Genomic DNA, 24326 nt, shown 5'->3' with positions numbered 1-24326 from the left:
TTCTTTTGCCATCTTGGCTATTATGCTAGCCAGCTAGAGATAGCTAGCTGTCTATGTCAGCCAGGAGGAAGCAGCTGTAACATTACACACAGCTGCGTGTTTTGGAGGCTGAGAGCAAAGTTCTTTAGCTTCCAGCAGATAAACGATCTTTTGCAATTAAACAGCTTCATTTGCAATCGCAGCAAAGACATGAACCACAAGGCAGGGCCTGCCAGGCAGGGCTGATGTGGGTGGAACTCAGCTGGGGTCAATACGGACATGGAAAACATTGATACGTTTCTGTCACATTGATTAGTCACTCATGTCTGCCTTGTGGTAATTTTCCGTTGACTCTGGTTGTTTTGTTATTGATGAGGGTACAGCCACTGCCTCCAGAGCTGGCTGGCCAATGACAGAAGATTGACCTCAGGCAACACAGACCATGCTTTTTAAGATGCAGCTCTCTTAACACTGAGGTAGTGTGATTGTTATAGTGAGAAAATTGCATGTCTTGTGAAAATGTTTTATTTATACCCTTTCTCCTATTTCTTTCATCCATAGTTTTTTCTGTTAGTTTTCTATTAGAGGGTCATGGCCACCTCAATGCTGGCAATTTAAAATTGGCCGTGTCTGAATCAGCACTGACTGCAGTTAATTCTGTGGGATGCATGAATATCCGTTTCAAACTGTGTGGCTTTGTCATTTGAATACTCCCTGCTATTGTAGAGATTTTCATTCATAATAATGTTTTGTCTCTGATTCTAAATATTGTATATTACCGTTAAAAAAAGAAGCTTATAAAAAACGTTTTCTCCCTCATCTCTTCCGCACTTTTTCTCTCTACCTTAGTTTTTTCTTTTACAGAGCTCTCACTTAGACAACTTTCTTCTGAAAGCTGAACCTCCTGCTTGCTTGCTTCATTGCAGATTGCTCTCATTAGCACCACTTTAGAGTTCCCTGCCATTTCAGATGTTCGCATCAGATTGAAAGATTCCCTCTGCACCGAGGGGTGATGCCTCATCCTTCTGTGTCCTTTTAATTCTTACAAACTCACTCCAACACTTCCAGATAGTTGATCTTAAATACTCTGTAAACACTCTACTTTAATTACAGTGGGATAGACGAGAGTTAGGGATGATAACCCAACTGAGCCTTACTTTTTAATGAGCGCACACAAATCAGGGCACTGCTGATATGTGTGTCTGTGTGTGTGGTTTTTACCTGGCTGGTCTCAGCTACCTAACATTATGTGTAGGAAAGTATCTATTATAATTTTGTAACGGTTTGACCTGGAGATATAGATTCAACTTATTCTGATCATTTTGTAAGATACAAGAAGGGTTCTGGGAACAGTAGCTGTGCCACACAATTGGAAGGTTTTGGGTTCTATTCCAACACATGTTCTATTCCTCTCTGCCACATGTTAAGGCACTTAGTCCCAGGTTGCCAACAGATCTGTGTGTCAGTCTATGAATGTGTGTGGGTTTGTTTGTTATTACGGGCTGTAGAACAAATCGCTTTTAGTGGTTAGTTCATGAATTCAGTCCATTAAAATAAGATGTATGAGAAAGTGGTCAACATATTATTTAAAGCTGCAGTATGTAATTTTTATAAGTGTATTTTTTAACACATTTTTTAAAAAAGTTGTATGTCATGACAGCATGGTAAGAGACAGATAATCTGAAAAAATTGAGTTCCTTTTCTCCCAGTGCTACGTAGAAACAACCAATCAGAACCAGAAGGAGGGTCTTAGCGCTGTCAATCATGCTTATGTGCAGACTGCTCATCCCTTCTCCCTTTGCCCCCCTTGCTCTCTGCTGCTTCTTCCTGTTAGCCTGCCATGAATGCAAAAGCTAGTTAGCCATTACCACATTGGACAACACATACACACTTTTATTTTTACCTTACTTTTTTCACTTCCAAGGCAAAATGCCTCCGGCCGACCCCAGGGACATCACCAGTATTATACAATGACTTCAGTTTATAGAAATGAAGATTCAACGGCTGGAGGTGAACTTTGAGATAAACGCTAATTGTGGAAATGAAACAACTCTTCCTCAAATTAACGGAGAGGTTGTACACCCCGTACCAAGCAGGTCACCCTGAAACGCTCTGGGTGCCAAGCCGAAACAAAAGTCTCACACTGCGACTCCCATGAGACGACTAACAGGGAGAACCCCTCACCTGGACGAATCAGCGTGGCCGGCTTTGAGCCGAAACCCACCTTCAACTTCAACACCTGCTCCGCCAAAGAAAAACAAACAAGCAGCTGGAACCAAACGGCTCCACCGACCCCGCTCCCAAGGACAAAGCGACCAGCCCAAGCCTTAAAACATTCTGACTCCGTGGGAATCCCACTGAAAAGCAGATTTTCTCCACTTCAGCCTGAGCCTCTGAGCGAAACGTCGCCTTCAAGCATCACCAATGAGGCAAGACCAACACATCCACCCCCCAAAGCTCCAAAGGACAAAGCGACCACCAGGAAAACGAAAGGTATGCCAAAAGTGCTTATTGTTGGAGATGAGGCAGTAAATGGAATCAGTCACGTTTGCAATCCCAAGAAAACAAGAGTGATTTCTTTTCCTGGTGACACTGTATCTGATTTAACTCGCAAAGTTCTCTCTCTAACCACTGATCAGCCAAATATTGAGACTTTAGTTGTGCATGTTGGAGCCAACGATGTGGCAAAGCAGAAATCTGAGATTCTGAAACAGGACTTTAATATTCTTCTGAACACTATGGGAAAGTTAAAAATGAAGTTATTTCTCAGTGGTCCAATTCCATCAGACGAAAAACACTCCAGGCTGGTCATGATAAACATGGCTTATTAAAACCTGCTCTGCCAGCTCAGTGACCTTCATTGATAACCTCTGGATCTATTGTCAGCGCTTCCACCTTTTTTGGAAGAGGCGGACGCAATCTTAATAAACATAGGACAAAGCTACTCACTGCAAATCTTTTTCATTTTATCAACAAGGACAGCAACGTGATCATCGCTTCAGAAGAACAGGCTCAAGGATGTCTGACTAGGATGGAACCCTCCGTTTATCAGGAGCAAACTTTTCCAAAACAAGCTGATACATCGACTGAAGACAGAGCGACTGGTTCCCTTCTTCCCCCCCACCATGCCCTCTCTGCTCCTCTACTCATTTGCTGCATTCACAAGATACCTATGAAGAAATGTCTTCTGGACCGGAGTCTCACTAAAACCAGGAAGATAGAGCACATAACACCAGTTTTAAAGTCGCTACACTGGCTCCCTGTAGTTCAAATAATAGACTTTAAAATACTGTTGTTAGTTTACAAATCACTGAACGGCTTAGCACCACAATACATTAAAGATCTGCTGTTGTTGTATCAACCTTCCAGACCTCTCAGGTCTTCCGGTTCTGGTTCTGCTCTGCATCCCCAGAACCAGAACCAAACGAGGAGAAGCAGCTTTCAGAATCTATGCACCACAAATCTGGAACAAACTTCCAGAAAACTGTAAAACAGCTGAAACACTGACTTCTTTTAAATCTCAACTAAAAACCCACCTGTTTGGAATTGTATTTGAAATGTAATCAATTACAAATTTATTGATGGAACTTTACTTAATGTCATGTTTTGATTGTTGATTCTATGTTGCATCACTTTGTGTTTTTGTTTGTTATGATGTAAAGCAGTTTGACATGCCTTGCTGATGAAATGTGCTATTCAAATAAAATTTGGTTGATTGATATGAATTGTGCTTTATAAATGCACTTGGCCTTGCCTTATAACTTTAAATATCCAGATATACACAGATTTTGTAACCTTGTGTGTGCCTTCCTTTCTCTGTCTCCCGTTTGCAGCACTGCTGTAGCTTTTCAAAGCTGGACAGAGAAGAGGTGACAAAGGGAGTCTGATTAAGAGTCCCTCAAGATGAAGAAAAGCAGAAGTGCTCATGGAGTTGCACCCGGTGAGGTAAGTACCGAATTTTCCAACCGTTCATCTGATTTTCTGTCCTTGTATTTGTTGGATTTGTGTTTTTTTTTCTCTCATTTGAATTTCTGCCCTTCACCTTTCACACACTGATGACACACTTTCTGAAAATGCTACACACCCCTACCCATCCGCTTTGCTCCTGAGCAAAAAGACACAATGTGGTGTAGCAGAAAAACACAGCGGCAGTTCGGCACAACGTGTCCAGAAGGTGGTTTGTGACTCATTAACAGATGACTGTACTATTCACAACAGACCGTTATTCAGCAGGACACACTGCAGAGAGGGACAGAAGAGGGCGTGTGTGTTGGGGTGTACATTCATATTTTAGGATGGAGTGTTATTTCTGTGTATAAGCAATTGCATAGTATGCATACTTCTAAATAAGCCAGAGCATGATAAGAGTAAACACAGTGCTCTGCAGAAAACATTCAGATCATAGACTGATTGGAAATATGGATAAAAGGAAAAATGGACAAAAAATGTGACAGAGTGGGCCATCTGTTTCTCCTCTACACAACTGGTGTTTATTACTGGCAGGAAAGCCAGATCGCTTACTTTGACATCCTCCAAATGGAGCTAGAGGACAGGCCAGACCCTGATGATGAAAGTGTCCCTTCTGCGACTGGCCTCCCTCTGCTCCTCTCCACTCATACCACAGCATATATTAATCAATATTTAACAAACAGAACACAAGAAATTCTTGTTTTGTTTTGGGGTTTTTTACACCTAAAAGAAATGTGAAGAAATTAAAGATATTAAAATGAGGTTGAACTGCAATTATCCTCATTATCAGAAAGTGATTGATGATAGGATCCTGGAACGGATGGAGACATTAATGTAAAGATCCAATGGGCTCTGCTAACCTCACATAGCAAGGTTTGGTTAGACTAAATGACATACATCTGCACTGCCTTAGGGGCTGTATTATGTGTATTCCAGGCACATAGTGCCATTTTATAGCCCAATAAAGTAACTATATTAACTTCAGTTGATACAAAAAGGCTATATGTATCAAATATGACTTTAAGGAAATTTTGCTTTAAAATTGGGCCTCTGTTTCTTTAAAAACTCCTGCTCTTCCTGAAACTCTGTCTTCAGGAAGTCGTCACAATGCTTTTTCCTCCATCAACCCTTTCACCACATTTTCACCAGAGTTTCACTGAGAAGTAGCTCCTGTAAAGAGCTCAGCAGATGAGCAGTTCCAACGGGTGTTTGCTAATTGCTGCTTGCTAGTCTGAAGGAGCTGAGTGAGGGAGTCGCGGGAGGAGGGCTGATCTGTGAGGCAGAAACGCTGAAGCGTGGAAACGGCAGCTCAGAGGAGGAGCTGAGCCTCGAAGGAGCCAGGTCCGTTTTGCATAGCTGAATGTTATGGAGATTAAAGGATTTCTCAGATATCAAGTCAACACTCCAGGTATGCTTTTGATGAGGGAATAACATTCTGTAAAGCTCATAAAAAGTTTAATTTTATAATACTGCCTCTTTAAAAATAGGCAATTAATAATCTTTTAAAGCCATAGAACAATAGCGACAGATCGGTTAATGAAGCGTGCACTTTGAAAAATCTTTGGCAAACCTTCACACCAGAAACAATTTGTTATAAATTAGTCTCCTTTCAACAGACCATCCCTTCATAACATGATCCACTCATCAATAAACAAGTAAATAATGAATTAGCAACTGTAGTTCTGATGCATAGAATAACCACAGGAGTCCTTAATTCATGTATAATTAGGGGTAGAAACCAGGTCTCATATGATGATGAAAATATTTCTCATCACTGTAACGTTTTCCTCAAGAAGCGCTATTTATTTATTCATTTACAGTTAACTTGATGAGCAAGCACTAACATGGCTGTACACTACGTTGGCTAACAGCGTTATAGCTTGCACCTCCTTGAGTTGAGTGCATCGCTAAACCTTGGTGTACAATTTAATTCAGATGCAAATCAGCAGGCTTTATTACTTGAGTTATTTACATGAACTGAGACTACCTACCCGCATTTTCTCTCTCTTCTACATCAAACAAAATTCTTGAGATTTCATCTTCCACCTTTCAATGAGATTCTACTTCTTGAATCTTTAAACCGTGAGTTCAATAATCACCCGAGAGTTCAGTCACCGTGCAGAGCTGTTAGATGCTGTCGCGCACCTACCTCATTTATGAAGGCTGCCTTCAAAAAGCTTTCCTGGAAGCGCCTTGGAGACAGCAGACTGTTTTTTTCTGTGCCAAGAAACCCTTTTTATTATCACAGAGTATAGCTGTTCCAACTTTCTGCAAGGTTCATTGTTTTCCCCCCATTTAAACGGCCTTTTATAAGACATACTGCAGATTTAAGCTTTTTACTGCAACATAACTGATGCATGATCTCATATGTCAGACCGAACTTTACACTGGGAGTAAAGCAGTTGAATATTAAAATGCAAATTGGACAGAGTAGATATCATAGAGCATTAGAATCTCATGTCTTGAAGTCTGATATTGGTATTAAATAGCTAAAATTATTTAGTAGTGAAACATCAAAAGCCCTGAATTATTGACAAGGGATGGCTGCCTTTAATATTGATTTGACAAGAGCCTGGGATCAGTGGTTAGAGTAGTCGTGTTCTGTCAGACTGCATCTTCAGTGATGCTCTGCTGCAGGCACAATATATCTGGAATAGACGGGGGCAATAAATCAGACAAATTACTTTCCCTGGAAAGAGCAAGAGAGTCAACAGAGCTGTCCTTACTGCCTATCAGCCTGGAAAAACCATCAGAGTTTATGTTTATTTTATCAGAGTCCTTTGCTCTTATTGTCAGGTCTCTGTTTTGCATTTAACAGTCTTATTGATTTTTGACTTTGTGCATCCCCGCATTCACTGGTAGTGACTTTTGTTTAAAAGGAGCTTTCAATCTTCCATTGAACTTTTTTAAAACAAAGGAACACTTGGGTGCCACGATAATTCAGGCTAACAAAACATTAAAAAACGACATGTTAAAACCATTCTAGCTTAAAACAATTCAGTGACTGAGCCACCTATGTGAATACCAAGGACGATGTTAAGGTTACAAGAACGAGGTGGGGCGTACTTTTAGTCGTATTTTGGGAAAATCTAAGCATATCCAGATAAACCAGATAAATTGTTTAAAAGTGAGTAGATGTCATTTTATAAAGCAAATACTGTCAACCAGCCAAATCAGAAGTCTGTGTTGGACGCCTCTGCCAAACAGGACAACAAGTAGGGCCCTCTGATCGATGAGGAAAACGTGGATTGAATTGTGGAACAGAACACAATAAAATAGAATTCACAACAAAATGTGGAATTTCACAGAATTTGTTTTTATAGGCAATCAGCATAAAGTGTACAGTAGTTACTGTCGTTACCTGGTGAGGCGGGGCTTGACTCAGCTCAGCTTTCTTATCCACACAAACAGAAAAAAACGGTCAGCAATGGCAAGGAAAAACTCACTGTCCTCCCCCAAAAAATAAATAAAATAAAATAAAATAAACTTAGCACAAGATTCAAGGCTACGGATTGGGAGAAAACGCGCTTTGTTGGCTCATGATTTGACTGGAGGTGCAGGAATACGGGATGGAGCATGAGTGCTAAATACAAAAACACTCATTCTGCAAGTTAGGAAATAAGAATGAACAAAGTCTACTATCCTGCTACTTTTAGGTTCACTCCTTCACCAACACTCGCAGGCTTGGACTTGTTAACCCTGTTCGAAGTCGATGTTTCTTACTTCATCATTGGAAAAAAAACAACAGATATACAATATTGTGGTTGGGATATGAACCCATTTTCCCTGAACTGGAGCAGTACATTAAAGCAGACCTGCAGAAACACCTTTTAATTTTTTTCTAAATATCTGTGTCTGTCAGGTAGAACAGATACTTCGGCATTAGTCATTGGACAGTGACTGTAAAGTAGGAAACAGTAACAATGTTCACCATAATAAAGATGAGATTTGTTCTGTTAATTTACCTCACTTTAAGCTACTCGGTTTTCAGGCATACACCTGACATTGATTTATAAACTTTAATATAACATCTGACTGGAACTGATTTGGAAAATCCCTAATCCTAAGTGACTGAAGGCGATAAGAGGAAGAAAAGACTTGCAACATCCATGAAGTGAAATAGTTGAGTTCTGAGATCTGGCCAGACTGTAGCTCTCATCTTTTTACTCTCACTTTCTGTCAGATTCAGTCTCTTGCCCACTCATCCTCTTCATCCACTCGCTTTCACCCTACACACACTGACAACAGACAATTTGTTGCCTGCCTCGTCCACGAGGAATTCCTCCCCCGCCCCCTTCCCGCTTTGTCGTCATGAAGCCTCCACGCCTCCCTCCCTCATTTGAAACCTTTTGGCGTGTTTCATTTCCTCTTGCATGTGGTGAACATAAAGTGGAAGGAAATGAGCTGTGCCAGCCCACTCCTGTTTCCCCCAGTGCTTTGGCTTGTTTACAGCCCCGTCGTTCCAGCTCGGCCCTTTGGACTTCTTGCTTAAACGCTCACATTAAGCTCACGATTTATATCTGGGACAGCTTCATAAACATGTCAATTGCCAGTTCAGGTGTCAAGTGGATGAAACGAGCTGTTATTCTTCTCCGAGCTGAAAAGTGATAAAAAGATAAGCGTTGCTGCTGCTGTGAACAGGGCAGGCAGATCGTTTTGTGACTAAATCATTTCTCTTCTTTGAGACTCTGAAAAGATTTGATTTGTTCTGTTAAACATTTGTCCATTCTTCCCCAAAACTTTCTGTGATGCTTACCGTTTGTGTTTACTCTTCTTATTTCAGTCTGTCCAATAAGTTGCGATGTAGTAATCGCAACTATTAACGCAAATTCACTCGATGTTCGCAAATTGTTCACGGACTTGCAATTTTCACCAGTTATTGCAACTTTTCTGCTAATCTGACTTGAATATTTTCTGCATTTTCTTTTTTTCTGACCAATCACTGCAAAAACCCGGCTGAATTTTGACCAATTTCTCTAGACCCCATTCTAATTTAACTTCCTGTTCTACTTCGCCTCTTAAAAGCCATGTCTGACTCTACAATATCTACAATAACTCTTTTAAGAATTTTTAATTATTACGATCTATGATGTTTAATTTCTCTGTGGGCCCTAGAAAGTATTTTTGAATACTTGTAAGTACTTGGAAATATTATTTCCACTTTAAACATTAACTGTCTCTTTTTCGAGAAGGTTATGGGCAACAATTAACATTTTTTTGTAAGGTCCTGTTATGGGAAAAATAAAGCTTAAAAAATATTCCGAACTTTTACCACAACGTTTTTGAAAAAAGTACCACAGAATTAGTCATTTTAGGCTGCAACAATCGCAAAAGTACATCGCAACATCATGGAATGCCTGTTTTTATTATCCTAACATTCACTATTGCTATTGTTATATCAGATTTTATCAGTGTTTTAATTCTTTTGTCCTACATGTACAACAGTGATACCTGTATTTCAAGGATATATTCCATTTTAACATCCTTTTAATAACGTTAATCCCAATATTACTGAGTTTTCCTCAATATTGAACAAAAGGTAAAAGCTATAAAAAATCTTCTGCTTCTTTAGGAGAATACAGATCCTCCTGTGGGACAATACGCCACCGGCAGCACTCTCAGCGTGGAGGTGTGCAAAGTGCACAGGCGCTTTTCTGGTAACCTACAGCTGCCTCCGTTGTCCTGGCGGCAGGCAGAAAAGGAGAGGGACCGGGGCAGGCCGCTGACGCCAGAGGAAGATCCCATGACCCGAACAAGACCCACAAGTTTGCCCATCGCCTCCCTGCCGCGCATCGACATCACACAGGCCGACCCCGACAGGTGAGGCACCAGCAGCTCCGTGCTACACTGCTTCTGACGCGGCAGCCATGGGAAAGTATGCATTTCCATTGATCATATTTGGCATTTCAAAAATACATTTGCTGAGTGGAAATGAGACAGTTTTGAAGACAAAAAAAAAACTTCCGGTTTTTGATTTAAAAAAAAAAAGTTTTGGATGAGGTGGGTTTTTTTTGGTCGTATTGAAATTGGTTCATTTCGCAAAACTGTGCATCACACAAGTCAGATGATCAACAACCGGATGTTGCTATTGGACGACAGGAAGTAGTTGGTGAATGATAGGACAGCATGTTTTTTTAATGACTAATTGTGTGAACAAACATATCACATATGATTTTAATTGTTTCTTATTTAACGGAGTCAATGCAATTGCAAAATTGTGTTTTTTCAACATGTATATTGACAGTTTTGTGAACATTGGTAATGGAAACGCAGCTTGAGATTCCTCCTATTTTATTATCCCTTTTATTTCTATAAAATAATCCTGTTGGCATCTTGAATAAAAAGAGGCCATCGTTTTCACAATGCTTTCTCCCTTTTTCAAAACCGTAGAGAAGTGGCATGTGTCATTTTGTTAAATGCAGAAGTTGATCACACAACTCTGCAGTTCTCCTCTTTTGTTACCGTGAAAAGTTACACAAAAAGGATTTGGTACGACTGGCTCAGATCACTCCAACACGTCCACTAGCTGTAGCTTCTCTAGGGAGGCCATGAGGACAAAAACAGCAACTTTCCTCCTATTCTGCTCAAATATTTGTCACAAATTGTTTGTAAATTTAAAATTCATGATTCTATTTCTTTATTCTTGTCTTAGGACTTTAAAAAAGTCGGCAATAAGCATAAGCTTGTTTTATAGTGAAAGATCACAGGGTTTTGCAGCATTTTTATTTAAAAAAAAAAAGCACCCCAGCAGTGCAAATAAATTATAAATGTCTGTCTTTAATACACAGTAGTGGAAGATGTTATTCAATGCAGAAAATTGATGTGAAAGAGCTTTTTTTTATTATTGCTGAAATGCACTTAGCCAGATGGATCCTTTCTTCTTTGAATTGCTACTTTAAACTACACAGTGAAGATTTCTCTGCAGTGATCCAGTGACGCTTTCATTTGCTGCTTTCATCTTTCTCCTGCTTATATTCAATGTCCCACATCAAATGGTCAATTTATCTGCAACTGATCTGCTCTGTGGGTGCAACTTGGTGTCTTTCTTTTAAATAGGTTTCTGAACTATTACAACCTTTCCTAAAGAAATCAAACTTTTTGACGTTTTCTTATTCTTAGTATGTTAAATGATTTTGTTGATTTAAATTAGATTCTGATTGGCGAATCTACCACAATTTCATCTGGTATGAAATTGTCTCTCAAATTGTTCATTCTAACTAGATCGCTTACTTACAAACTTATTTGCAAACTCCAAATTTGCTGAAGACTAATTTCATCAGTAAAATCCCAACTTCTGAGAGATTTATTTTTTTAGCTGAGTTGGAATCAGGGAAAAACTATACTCAGACTTTCTAAAAAATATATTGTCTTTTGATTTGGACTTGAACAATCTTTATCTCAGGCTATCAAGGATGAAGTCACTAGGTAAGTAGGTCAGAGATAGCAGCTCTGACAGAGATGTGAATATTCCCAGTGAAAGGGTGCGTTTGATTTATTACCCAGGGACATCTGTGGGCTGTGAGGTGTTAATGATTCATAAAAAAGCTGTTCACATTGACTGTGACTTCATCGTATTTCTCTCAAGCTGAACTCTGCATTAAACGACAGCAGTTTAGAACAACCTTGTCACATTTTGAATGAAACCTTTACAGCTCTATATAGCGACGAAACGGACTTTGAATGTTGCTAAATAAATAAATAAAAATTCACATAATTTTCTGAAGGCTTGGTCCACAAACCAAGAGCAAACACAGCGGTATTTAGCGCCTACTCATGTTTGTTGCTTCAGTTAATAAGGTAAAGTGTGACCCTTTCCTAATCAGTACATAAACCAGGAAAGACAATCTGCACAACAGCTCATGTCAAACTGTTAAAAACTTGTTAAAAAAAGGAATCCAAGACCGACTTCACACCCGACACCAACATGAGTGATCTGTTCGTCTCCCTAAAACGCCAAATACTCAGTCATCGATGAGTTAATGAGATGCACCCATTTAATTTATTGTTAACACGAATAACAAAAACAACCAATCGTATTGCGGCAACTCAAAAGCATTTAGGGATCTAGATGTGATAAAGATGGTTTGTTGAAGTTCATAGAAAAGTAATTTAAGGGGTTTTAGCATGGTTGTTTGGTGCCCTATAAACAGAGGAGAAATGATGTTACTAATGCAAATTACAGTACATTAACAGGTACTGCTGTACATCAGCATTGTAGGTTTGATATGTCGTCTAGCCATGTTGTATAATAACTTAATCATTTTCAAATTCTTGAATATTGTTTATTTTATTCCATTCAAAAAAATATACACAACTCAGATGATTTAGGTCTTTGAGTTTTACATAAAGTACAATTTTTGCAAAGAAAAATAAATCTTTTGGGCCACACCCCAAAAGTTGGGGATTTGAGCGACTGTCCGATGTTAGTCTAGGTTTCAGCAGCACAATACACGCAAACATACAGTTGACGTTAAAATGATCCATATCCCTGGCAGTTTAAAGGCTTAAAGTGATTTTTTTATTTTTATTTTCTAATGTGCCGCTTTTCATTGGAAATAATATTAATATTTTGGAGAGGTTCAGCCATAGTCGTATCTTGAATTCAATGCCAGAAAATGTAGAGGGAGCGAAAGATTAGTGATATTAAGTGTGCCTTAAATCCTCAAACACCACATATTTTTTGGCCAGTTTCTAGTACAAGCATCTCAGTACACTTGAATTAAGACAATTTACTTACAAGTAACTTTTCAGCAAGTTATAGGAGCTTGTTTTAAGTAAATAATTCCTTAGTATTGATGAAAATGTTCTAATTCTACTGGCAGATAATTTCATTTACAACGTGGGAAAAATGACTTGTTATTAGTGACATAATCTGACACTGGAACTATTACTTTTTCATCAATACTAAGGAATTATTGACATAAAGCAAACTGCTATATCTTTCTGAAGAGCCACTTGTAAGTTAGTTGTGCATCAACTCAAGAGGCAAACTAATTAGCAACATTTCAGCCAAGAAAACTGGTAATGGCCAAAATCCAAATCGGCAGGTCAAGCTTTTTAGAGATTGCAGTCGGCCAAAACACTGCAATCGCTGCACCCGTAGTTAAAACCCTTTATGCAATGTTATCTTTTCTGTATAGTAGGTAGACATTTGAAGGTTGACTGCTGTTAATCTAGGTCAGAAACCAACAGTTCCTCAGAGCTCTCGCTTCAGAAGCAGGCGATGAACAAACTTCTTTGATGTCACTTTGAAATACGTTTGCAAAAGTTGACGCCTGATGATGATGATGATTTATTCTAGTACGTTCTGACCTAGAATGATCCCTGACAGAAACCTCAGCCCTGCGCTGTCCCTGGTTAGAGCACACGCTGTGGGACCTGACGTAGCTGCATTAGTGGCTCAGGGTGACGCAGGTCACTAGTAGACATTTCAGTCACATCACCCAGAAACAGCTGCCTGCATATCATAACTCAGATCTATGTATGAGCTTTAGATCTATTAGGAGATTTAAACCACTGCCATTTTGACAACAGTAGAGTGGAAACCTTCTTTTACAGCTGCTCTCTTAATATATTGAAACATTCTCGTGATGAGCTCTGCTGTTTGAACATGGTTTTATCATAAAGATGTTGCATTTAAATTTTTGGCATGCAGATGAAGACCCGGGAGCTTTTTCATCCTCCCTAAACTTTTCCAGCAAAATTGAATTGCTCAAAAATGTACTTATATTTCTGTCGAATGGCTTATCTTTCTTGTCTTTGCTTTGTGGCAAAGCCGCATCTGAGCCTCGGGGCTCCAAAATCATTGTTTCTGTCCAGTTAGATGTGGAAAATGTTCCACAGAGCTTCTGTTTGGCTTATCTGAGTTAACTCTGCGCCCGCACAAACGCTCTGGGAGGCAAAAGTGATTTTTCTTTCACCACAACATAATTCTAAATAAACATCAGCAAATAAATTAATTTTATATGCAAACACTTGCATATGAAAAATTCAAGTGTTTGGACAAAGACGAGTGTTAAATTTTTTTTTTTATGTTCACACACACCACATGGAGAAAATTGTTTTGCCTTCATGTGCCAGGGCAGCTTTGCTCTACAAAAGAAAATCTGGAGATGGTATCCTGATTGCTTGGCTGACTTTATTAAATTAGGGTTGCATCTTCCATCACTGTAGACAGAGTGCATTAATAAAATATGAGCCTGTGTTTGTATGACCTTCAAAGTTTTGCATTTTTTGTGCGTGTACAGTAGGAGTGTGTGCTAGTTTTACTTAGTTTTTCATTGTTTTAGTTAATTTTCTTGTTTTTGTAGGGAATAAGCTTGGGTGTGCGTGTGGTCTGTGGGGACATTAACGAACAAATTGCTCGGTTTATGTTGCATCTCCTAATAGCAAAGCAGCAACACTTCGCTTCCCGTGTCAAAGGCAGTTTTGGTGAAGTCAGATTTATTTGTGTAGCACATTTCAGCAACAAGGCAATTCAACATGTTGCACAGCATAAAAATGTAACACAGTAACTAACTGAGAAACGAGCAATTACATCACATTTAGTCAAAATCATCAAGCACACACATCAAATATATCATTATTGTCCCAGAAATTATGAATGAAAGGCAACTCTATGCAGGTGGGGTTTTAGCCCTGATTTAAGGGAACTCAGTGTTTCGGCATCTTTGCACTTTTCTTGAAGTTTGTTCCAGATTAGTGGTGCATAGAAACTGAATGCTGCTTCTCCTTTTAGCTCAGAGATGAGGCACAAATCCATGTTAAACAAACATGGAAGGATACTTGGAACAGTAAACATGAACTTCTTGAACATATGTGAGTCAGGTAGTGAGGTAATTAGTCTAGGAATTGGATTCAAGTGTGATGACCTGCAGACACATCTAAAAGTTGCCCTGAAGAGTTGGAGGTTGACACTTCTGCTTCCATTCTCTGTAACTTGTCTCATTCTTTCGCAGCCTGAGTGAACCGCAGAATTTCGACGTAATTTGGAAAACGCTTTCCTTTTAAATAGCTTCTCTTACCTCAGTGCTTCCTCTGACACGAAGCAGAACAAGCTGCAAGTTTTATTGATCCAGTAGCAGTGTTCACACCAAAGAATGTTAAATTAAGTACTTAGTTGCTCTTACTCTCTAAAGCCTCGCAACATTTGTAGTCGTCGTATTCAGCTCCTGCTCAAATTGTTTGACTACATTGCAAGGTTCAACAACTCATGTTCTCACTTTGTACGACCCGATGCTCAGATGTGACCTGGCCACTCACACGCTGTACGCGTTCACGGAACAAGGTAGCCTTGAATCCGGAACCATGAAGAAGCCGACCTTCTTCGTCATCTGGTTAGGAGAACATTGCCAATATGTAAAGAAATTGAGCTCCTCTGCCTTCTCCCAGTGCTCCCAATTCTATCAAGAAATAACCAATCAGAGTTTGATTGGCCTCCATGTGGCGCTGCTCATCCTTCTTTCTCCTTCGCCTGTTTTTTTTCTGTCATGAGCTTCGTACTGATAGCAGAGCCTGTTGTGAATGCTAAGGCTAGTCAGCATGACCCACTGATGACAGCAGAAAAAGGGTTTTCCTTTAACAGTAAGATGTTTCTCAACCATTAGCACATTTAACAGCATGCACCCGAGGATGATTGATAGCAATAAGACCCTCCTCCTGACTCTGATGGGTTGTTTTTGGTCTTGAGCTGTGCATTTCTAGTATTTTGGCAATAGTAGCTCGGCGGGAGGTGGAGGAAATTGATCTTTTCACAGATTATCCGTCTCATATTATACAACATAGTGACAGTTTTAACAAATATGTCAAAAAAACAGATTTCGTACAAAAGTAACACACCGGAGCTTTAATGTGCCGTTTAGCACATACAGGGTATTTATCTTCACTGCCTGTATTTCTGGTGGCTGGCTTTACCTACAAGGTAAATGTCTTTTCTGTTTTCTTCTCAGCATGTTTACAATAGATCGGTCTGGTTCTGCTCAGTTTTCCACATCAGCGAGATGAACCAGCTTTCAGGCTTTTCAAGACGCTTTTTGGGATGACGGCTGTGGACATTCAATGTATAAACAATGGCAACTTGTCAAATCAAAACTGTGCTGTGGCTCATGTGACAACCAGAAACCTGAGGTGTTTAGGTAGGACAATAGGAAAGTGAAAACTAAACTTTTGGTGACCAGGCTGGATTATAATGTAACAAACATAGCGGTTAGCAATTTCTCATACAAAACCATTTCTTCTTACTCTAATTAAGCTAAATTGAGTCCATACCTGCTTATCCTTGCAGGGTAACTTTCTCCACAGGCCATTGGGTGAGATGCACATTAGTGATTATTTCTAAAATAAATCATATTCCATATATTGCGCTTACTTTAAACCATTATACCCCTGCAAACATCCATGGTTTTAAAACCTCAAGTGAAAGTCAGTGGAGACGGTGAACAGGCTGACTAATCTGCAGCTGGGTTTTAATATAGAGTAGTAAGGGACAGTCGGTCAGATAAATAGAGCGACTCCCTTTCCACTCCCAGCGTTCCAGCTCAGCTCAGCCTGTGAGCGTCTGCCAAGCCGACGTTATCCTGGCGCTTCGCTCGTTACGGGACAGAAAAGGGAAAAAGGAATCTGAGTCCGTCAGCAGACACAGAATCGTTGCGATCTGTCGTTCGATGAGAAAGGAAGAAGTGGAGGTGAAGGAAAATGTGGCGGAGATCCCCCAGGTGCAGAGCTCGGTACTTTGACTTCAGTGAGGAGGTGGTCAACAGACCACACCTTGTTGCTCCCAGGTGACCTTTAAACTACCTTCTCTGTACTAAGCCTATTGTTCTGTTTTTTTTTTTTCATCTGACCAATTGGTGTGGACGATATTGAATTTATTGTTTCCTGTAAATGTTTAGGTAGTACATGGCTAGATTACAAAAATTTGATCTATGCTATTATGTGTTGCTAAGGGAAGATAGTAAATGTTTCATCTCTTGAAATCTCAGACTTTTGTAATATTCGCAGTTAATCCCAGATTTACCAAAATTTGAAAATATGGCGTTTTCCTGCTTGTCTCAGATTAAGAGATTAGATTTGTGTGGGATAAGCATGGTGGCAATGTTGCTGAAAGCGAGGGGATTTAATGATGCACAGGACAACATGGATACGCTGTTGGTCTTGAATGCGTTTAATCAGATTTTGCACATTTCTCATTAATCCGTGCTTCGCTGGCAGAGGTGTGGAACTTTTCATCCCAATGGCGGAGCTAACCCCAGATGTAGCGCTTATTACAGCGGTGCCGGTAAATTCAAGGTAAATGCTGACATATTGCTACACATGGACGTTTTTTGTCAAATTGTTTTGACAGAAAATATATACTAAACTTCCAGAGTTTCTTCTGTTACATTTTTTTTCTCATGGTTTGCTGCATCTGTTGGCTCCTCTTAGTGCTGAGGCTCTGACCTTTCAGTTTAAACTTCTGACCTCATCATCTGGTTATATAATATCTGGTACTCTCCTCCTGCCTCAACTCTCTGGTGATGAATAGATTATCTGTCTGTGCTTCTGCAGTGGCTCACTGGGTCATTCAGCTGTTATGAAAAGGCAACTGCAGTTATTTTACTGCAGTTTACACCTACAAGCATTTTGAGTGCAACTTTTTAGGCTCTGGTGATAAAGAAGTGAATATTCTTGCCCGTTCTTTTTTTCCGGAACAGCTCAGAGTCTTTCAGATTGAATAGAGTGTTTGTGAACAGAAATTTTTGATCCTTCAGACAGATTCACAAAAGGATTGAGATCTGGACTTGGCTAACACATAAATTTGCTTTGTTTAAAATGTCTCTTGTAACTCTGGCTGTATGTTTATGGTTGCAGGTGAACCTAAACCCAATATCAAAACTTTAGCAGGCAGTATTTAACAGGTTTTCTTCCAGGAAACCTGGACCAGCTAGCCTTTGGCTAGGCTAACTGGTCAATAGCTAGCAGGTGAAAGGTTAGCTGGTCTCTCACCAGCTAACCTTTGACCAGCTAACCTTTGCCAAAGGTTGGTCAAAAGTTAGCTGTGAAAAAGCCAGTTCAAGTTTTTTTTTTGTTTTTTTTTAAAGAAGGATTTGTATTCAAAATCATTGTTCAAAATCAGTTCATTTTGTTTGTTTCTTCTTTCAGCTTCGAGGTTGAAAATGGCCCGTCGTTGTGCTGCAGTCCATCAGACCCGCAGGCCTCTCCGGGCTCAGGATTGGTCCTGCACCCCAACCTAGCAGGTCATGGCCAGCGCAGAGAGTCCTTCCTGTACCGCTCTGACAGCGACTACGAGCTGTCACCAAAGTCCTTGTCGCGGAATTCATCCATAGTGGGAGAACTGTGCGTTGTGGACATATATGGCATCAATCAACCTGCTGCCTAATCAACCCTTACTTGTTTCACATATAACCACAAGTTGTCACATTTCTTTTCAGGCACAACGAAGAATTGATTGTAACTCCATTTGCCCAGGTAACGGCTGATCCGTCAGAAGACCTGGGGGGTTAGGGGGAACAAACATTAATAACAACTCAGTGACATATTTAAAACAAACTTGTCTGAAGCTTTTTAGATTCAAGGCTTATTGTTGCAGATGGCTTCAGAACTTCCTTAAGATGAACTTTTCTGCCACCTGGTGGATCTGAATTAGCATAACAAGGCAGATGGACAAACAAAATATTTTCTTTCTTCACCCTGTGCAACTCACATCAAATATTCAGTCAAAATTTTTTAAAGTTAAAAATTTTTTATGTGCATGTACTGCATATAAGATTGTATTGAAAGACAATAATAATACATTTCAATTTTTTAAAATAAGACCAGACAAACTTTCTTGACTATTCTAAACACTGCTTGCATTCCTTGCATTCTTATCATGCAATTCGTCTTTCCGGAATAAATTAAGTTTGTTTATTTACTTGTTTTCATAGATTTGTGATTCTGCCCATAAATTCTACCTCTATGTATTAATTTTTGTTTTCCTGTTTTTAGGTTCTGGCAAGCCTACGGACTGTTAGGAACAATTTCACCACCTTGACAAATATACAATGTGCGTCTAATAAGTAAGTATATTTATTTTGTTGTTGTTTTTCTACACATTGGTTTTATGTTCTAAATTAAATGGCTCACTGCAAATACACAAAATATCTTACAAATTATTTTCGATCTAGTTTCTATCGCAAGTATCCTAGTGCACTTGAAAAAGACAAAACTAATTTGCAAGTAACCTTTCAGCAAAATACAGGAGCTTGATTCAGGTCACTAATGCCTTAATATTGATGGAAAAATACTACTTATAATTTGCCAATGAAGCAAGATATTTTTCTTATGTGATAAGAAGTAATGTTTTGTTCCACTGACAGATTATTTCACTTATAACTCGTACTTTTTCATCAATACTAATGAAAAGTTACCTGTAAGTTATTTTGACTTATTTCAAGTACACTAGAAATTAGACCAAAAATCCTTGGTAAATACTTGGTCTGTTTGGATGTTTCAATCCAAACTAAAGCTATTTAAAATACTTATTTTTCTATTTTGTGTAGAAAAGGAGCTGAAAAATGTAGCTGTTAAAAATGCCTCACGTTTTCCTGAAAGAACTCGGCATGCCAATTTGTTTCCCCAGGGGGCGCCAAAACACCATAAACATTAATGCTAAAGTCAGGTTACAAATTGATTTGTTAAATTCTGCATATTTTCAGTGATGTGCAGAAATGAAATCCCTACAAACCACAGGGAGCTTTTATTTGTTATTTTTTTGTGACAGAGGTGTTTGCCCCATTTTACTTCTTGATGGCTCAATATGAGCAGTTGCATCAGCTTGACCAGAGGTGATGCAACCTCAGGGAGAAGGGTCACTGTAGGTCTGTGACGGGTTCAGAGAATCCAGAGAGCAGCTGTTTAGCCTTTTCTGCTTTGACGACAAACATGGTTGCTGAAAGCAAGACGGCACGAAGAGCGAGAGAGAGCAGCACTTTGTTTTACATGATTTCTTACACAGCGAGTTTTAGATACGTTCTACATGTTTGTTGAACATCAAGTAGGCAAATGTTTTTTGTTTTTTTTTTATATGATCGGACAAAACTGCAGAGTCATGAAGAGGAAAAACAGGAACAGGCACACAACTGTCCTTCACAAATATGAAAATGTCTAAATGTGTATGAAAATATGGGGGCATTAAGCAGATTGCAGATCGAGATCACAAATTTTTGTTTTAAAAAATGTTATTTTCGGATATCTTCCAGTGTAACCTGGACCGAGCAAGCAGCACCGTGTTCTCTCTTCTGTGTTAACATAATGCAGCCTGTTTTCCCTGCTACAATGTTTAGAAAATTAGGGTGGATGACTACAATCGCCCGGGTGATTGATGACTATAGATGCAATTTATTCAGTTCACACTAGAAAACAATTAACACATTATTAGAGTTTATGAGAACAAGATGAGATTTCAACAAGTTAAATGTTTTAATGTCTTAGCATTCAGGAATTACTGTGAAGGTTTTACAAATAAAAAAAAAAATTCTGAGTCATTGTAGAATGACTTAGTCCACTTTAGTCAGTCTTGATATTGAATAGCCTAATTCTAAAGTGGTCTTGATTGTAGAAAACATTGTGCATAATCCTTTTTTGTGTTTTCACAAGTAGATTAAATCTCAAATTGAATTTTTAAAGATTCTCTTTTCAGCACAATCCAGGTCAGGTTTGAGCAGCCCAAATATTTTTATCTAGAGACGATCAACCCAGTTGAGATTCACCAGAAAATAGTGAATGGCTTACAGGCTGTTGTCAACTGAGCCACCCGGACCAGCAGTCTGACTCCGTAACAGGCAACCAGAGAGCCGAAACAAGAGCTTCAAACATCGACGGTGTCACTCTTAAACCATTCGCCCTCATTTTCCAGGGTTTTAATTGGACACAGTCATGTTGACAGCAACAGGTTCACACTTCATTGCAGCAACTTGTGACATGAAATCTTGCTAGGCCTCAACTGTCTGCCTAACGTTGAGCACCGCTGGAGCAAGGCAGGCACACCAACTGCTGTTGGTTGTTTCACCTTTGTTGAAATGGCAGCCATGACATGTAGATACACTCCAATAACTCTGCAGTCATGGGGAGTGTCAGTGGTGGACTTATAGAACTTATTTGTGCAAAAGAGGTGGAAGATATGAAACAAATGAGCCGTTTCAAAAACCTTCAGAATGTAACGCCACAAATCTGCAAGCACTGTCCATCACCTAGCAACCCAAGAGGAGCTTCACTGCATTTGGCTTCTGGAAAAGACTTACCATCTAGAAACCACTTGCTGCATTTTTGCTAGTTGTGCAGGAGGCTCCACTTCTGCTTTTCAAATATGTATGGTTGTATAATTGTGCATCTGTTTGCAGCCATTTTCACGTGCGGGTGCAAAGGTTGAGTTGGGGGGCCTGGCCAGCAGCAGCTTATTTGGATTGAAAGTGACAACAGCTCAATGTAAAAAGCGATCAAAGTAGGCTGAACTGAATAGACCAAAGGTTCATTCTCTGAGAATGGTTTTGTGCAAAAAATATAATGAACATGTTTTGTATAGGTCATAGACCTATTCCAACCTGCTCAAGGAAGCATAATAGATCGCCTGTAAACCTAAATCTGGGCCAGTTTTCTTCATGTTTTGTTGCATGAGGAGTTTTTGGTGTAACTAAAGTACAACATGCTTTTGCATCAGCCATTTGTATTGAGCCATTCTTGATTACCTGTGAGTTTTAAATTTAAAAAAAGTCTCTTAGTATATATTTCATAGGATTCTTGTCTATTTTCTTGTTACAGAAGGTCTCCTGCTGCAAATCAGCCTTCGGTCACCAAAGTCTGTCTTTCAGGTAAATGCACTTTCTGTCACAAACAAAATGCTGTCTCAGTGAATTTGCATACTTGATTCTACCTGCAGCAAACTCTTTAATCTGTCACTTCTTGCTTAAAAAAATTTTAACAGGCACAAGAAGTAAGAAAAGTAACCTCATCGTGCTCAAAAATATGCTTTCAATGTTATAAACTAACTGGTTAAAAAGCTTGACGTTCCACATTTATGTAAGTAAAATCTTTTTTATTTGAGCCTTTTGTTGGCCGTCCTTTTACACCTCAGGGAGAGAGCCGAGTTCCCAGCTTGTGATTTGCCTGGGAAATATCTCTGTCATAAAATGAGGTGTTGTCTACACACGCTTGAATCTAGTCCTGCTAGTTCCAACGGCTTCCAAGTTGGGTTCAGGTACACATGATGAACTTCACACTGTTAATTTCTGGCTCATCATCCAGTTCAAACAAACCGCAACAGACAACTTCAAAGGAGTTTGAAAAACAGAAATTGGTGCACGAGTTGGAATTGGTGCAATTTCACTTACCCACCGAGGTTCAGTTCACACAACCACAGTAATATCTGGGTATATTTGCGGAGAAAAACCACCACTCTTTTGTAGATAAAATTCTGGCCAAATATATTTTTTTCTGCTCTTGAGATCATGTGTAGCTTTCTTGAATTGCAGTCAAGCAAAGTGAGTGCATGCACTGTATGCATCGTACATGCAAATTAATCTCCTGAGTTATTAATGCAGTAGATTATTATTCAATGAAAGCAGTAACAAAAATCCCATGCACAGCCATTTCACCTGTCAAAAATGGCAGGCATGCGGATGAGACTGCAGAATAATAATCGGTTTCAAAGTCAAATTATGTATATGTGAAATACGGGAAAGAGAAGCGACAAAAGGCAGGGGAGGGAGGCTGGAATAGATTATTGGTTCCTGCTGTACTGGTTCTTCAAGCCCAATTGACGTCAGCGATTGCCTGCACATGGGCGTTCTAAACTCCCTATCAGCACAGATGGGCCGCACGCGGCGTCCCGCAGCAGGAAAAAAAACACAAGGCGGCTGCAGAAATCTTACTGTCCTTCCTCCACGCTCCTCACAAACCTTGACCTTCCCCAAGTAATCGCTGACGGTCTTTGCAAACCGTCTCATTAGGCTCGCTCGTGACGCACTGTGGAGATAGAAGGAGGGGAAAATAAAATAACCGTCCAAGACGAATGTTTTCTAGACTTCCATATCGCATGGAAAGAAACTATTCAATCCTCTACTGCTGGGCTGCTTCCTCTGTGGGTTTATCCCCAAAACTCTTTGGCTTGAAAAGATACCGTTTTGTGTCTTTTTGAGTTTCCATACCTTTTTTTTTTTTAAATATGTAAGCCTGAAAGGAAGACTAAAACAAAATCCAAATATGAGATAAAGTCACCCCAACTCCAGACTGTTAAAGTTCTGAACATACAAGCCAGACACAGCACAAGAGGCTGATAAATGAAATGATCAAAAGTAGTAGAAACATGACCTTGGCCAGTGGGTGAAAGTGCTTTCATAGACTTCAAACGAGAATCAGGGGTTACAATAAAATCAGCTCAGCACCAAATGCGTCACTGCAGGCTTTTCACCTTGTTAAACATCTTACTCTTGTGACGTGAGGCGGGGAGGATTGGAGGGTGGCGGGGTTTAGCGGATCGCGTCGCAGTTCACCAAACGCCTAACAGGCCCCATCACACGCAGTCTCTTGAGTTGGCAGCCAACAAAGGACTCACTCTTCCCTGACTGATTCCGATTAGAGGCTTTGCTCCAAATGATCCCCGATAAATTCTACTTCAGTGGGGAAAACAGAACTTGACGTTGACGTCTCCAAGCATCAGAATTGAATTGTTGAGGAAAATCTTATCACTCGTATGAACTGAAGTGTTGTCACGACCAACCGGCCTTCTGCTCACGGAGCAAAATGATTGCAGTGAATAAACGTTTTAATCAGTTAATGAGAGGCTGAGGAGTTAAACGTTTCAGTCAATACCAGCTGAAGAGCGGTCAGAGAACTAGAGAACAGTTTGATCGTTTTTTTTCTGATACTTTGGGTACTAGCATGTCATGTTGACCCTTTTTATTGTTTTGGTAATTGAAGTACGCTGTAAAAACAAAGTCTCACCAAGTACTATGGGTATAGTTTCTAGTGCGAATATCTTAGTTTTGTCTTATTTCAAGTGTAGTGACTTACAAGTGACTTCTCAGCCAAATTTACGACATTGTTTTAGGTCAGTAATTCTTAAACATTGATGTAAAAGAACAAGCTCCACTGGCAAGTTTTTTTTTGTACTTATAAAAAACATTTTCCAATCATTATAAATGAAAAACTTGCCAGTGGAATTAGTTGATTTTCATTAATATTAAGGAAATACTGACTTAAAACAAGCTCCAATAACCTGACTAAAGTTACTTGTAAGTTAGTTTTGTCTCTAGAAACTAGACCAGAAATACTTGATAAGATTTTGTTTTTTCAGCGTAATAGAAGTTATGAATGTGAAAATGATATTCTCCATTATATGAAAA

General features: G+C 39.5%; 1 protein-coding gene across 2 annotated transcripts in view; it reads left to right on the top strand.

Moving 5' to 3' along the window:
* LOC116721342 (cAMP-specific 3',5'-cyclic phosphodiesterase 4B-like) overlaps window positions 1-24326 on the top strand; it is a 68337-nt gene that overhangs the window by 15051 nt on the left and 28960 nt on the right. For both annotated transcript variants that reach the window (XM_032565000.1, XM_032564999.1), the window contains exons 3-8: window positions 3813-3924; window positions 9521-9768; window positions 18088-18282; window positions 18378-18414; window positions 18934-19004; window positions 21745-21794. In XM_032565000.1, coding sequence (XP_032420891.1) covers window positions 3883-3924; window positions 9521-9768; window positions 18088-18282; window positions 18378-18414; window positions 18934-19004; window positions 21745-21794 — 643 coding nt within the window. In that variant the 5' untranslated portion in view covers window positions 3813-3882. The remainder of the gene's footprint in view (window positions 1-3812; window positions 3925-9520; window positions 9769-18087; window positions 18283-18377; window positions 18415-18933; window positions 19005-21744; window positions 21795-24326) is intronic.

This window comes from Xiphophorus hellerii, chromosome 6 (genome assembly GCF_003331165.1).
Source record: "Xiphophorus hellerii strain 12219 chromosome 6, Xiphophorus_hellerii-4.1, whole genome shotgun sequence".
NCBI classification, from domain to species: domain Eukaryota; kingdom Metazoa; phylum Chordata; class Actinopteri; order Cyprinodontiformes; family Poeciliidae; genus Xiphophorus; species Xiphophorus hellerii.
Note: the sequence above shows the minus strand (reverse complement) of the source record. Positions and strands in the feature narration are given on the sequence as shown.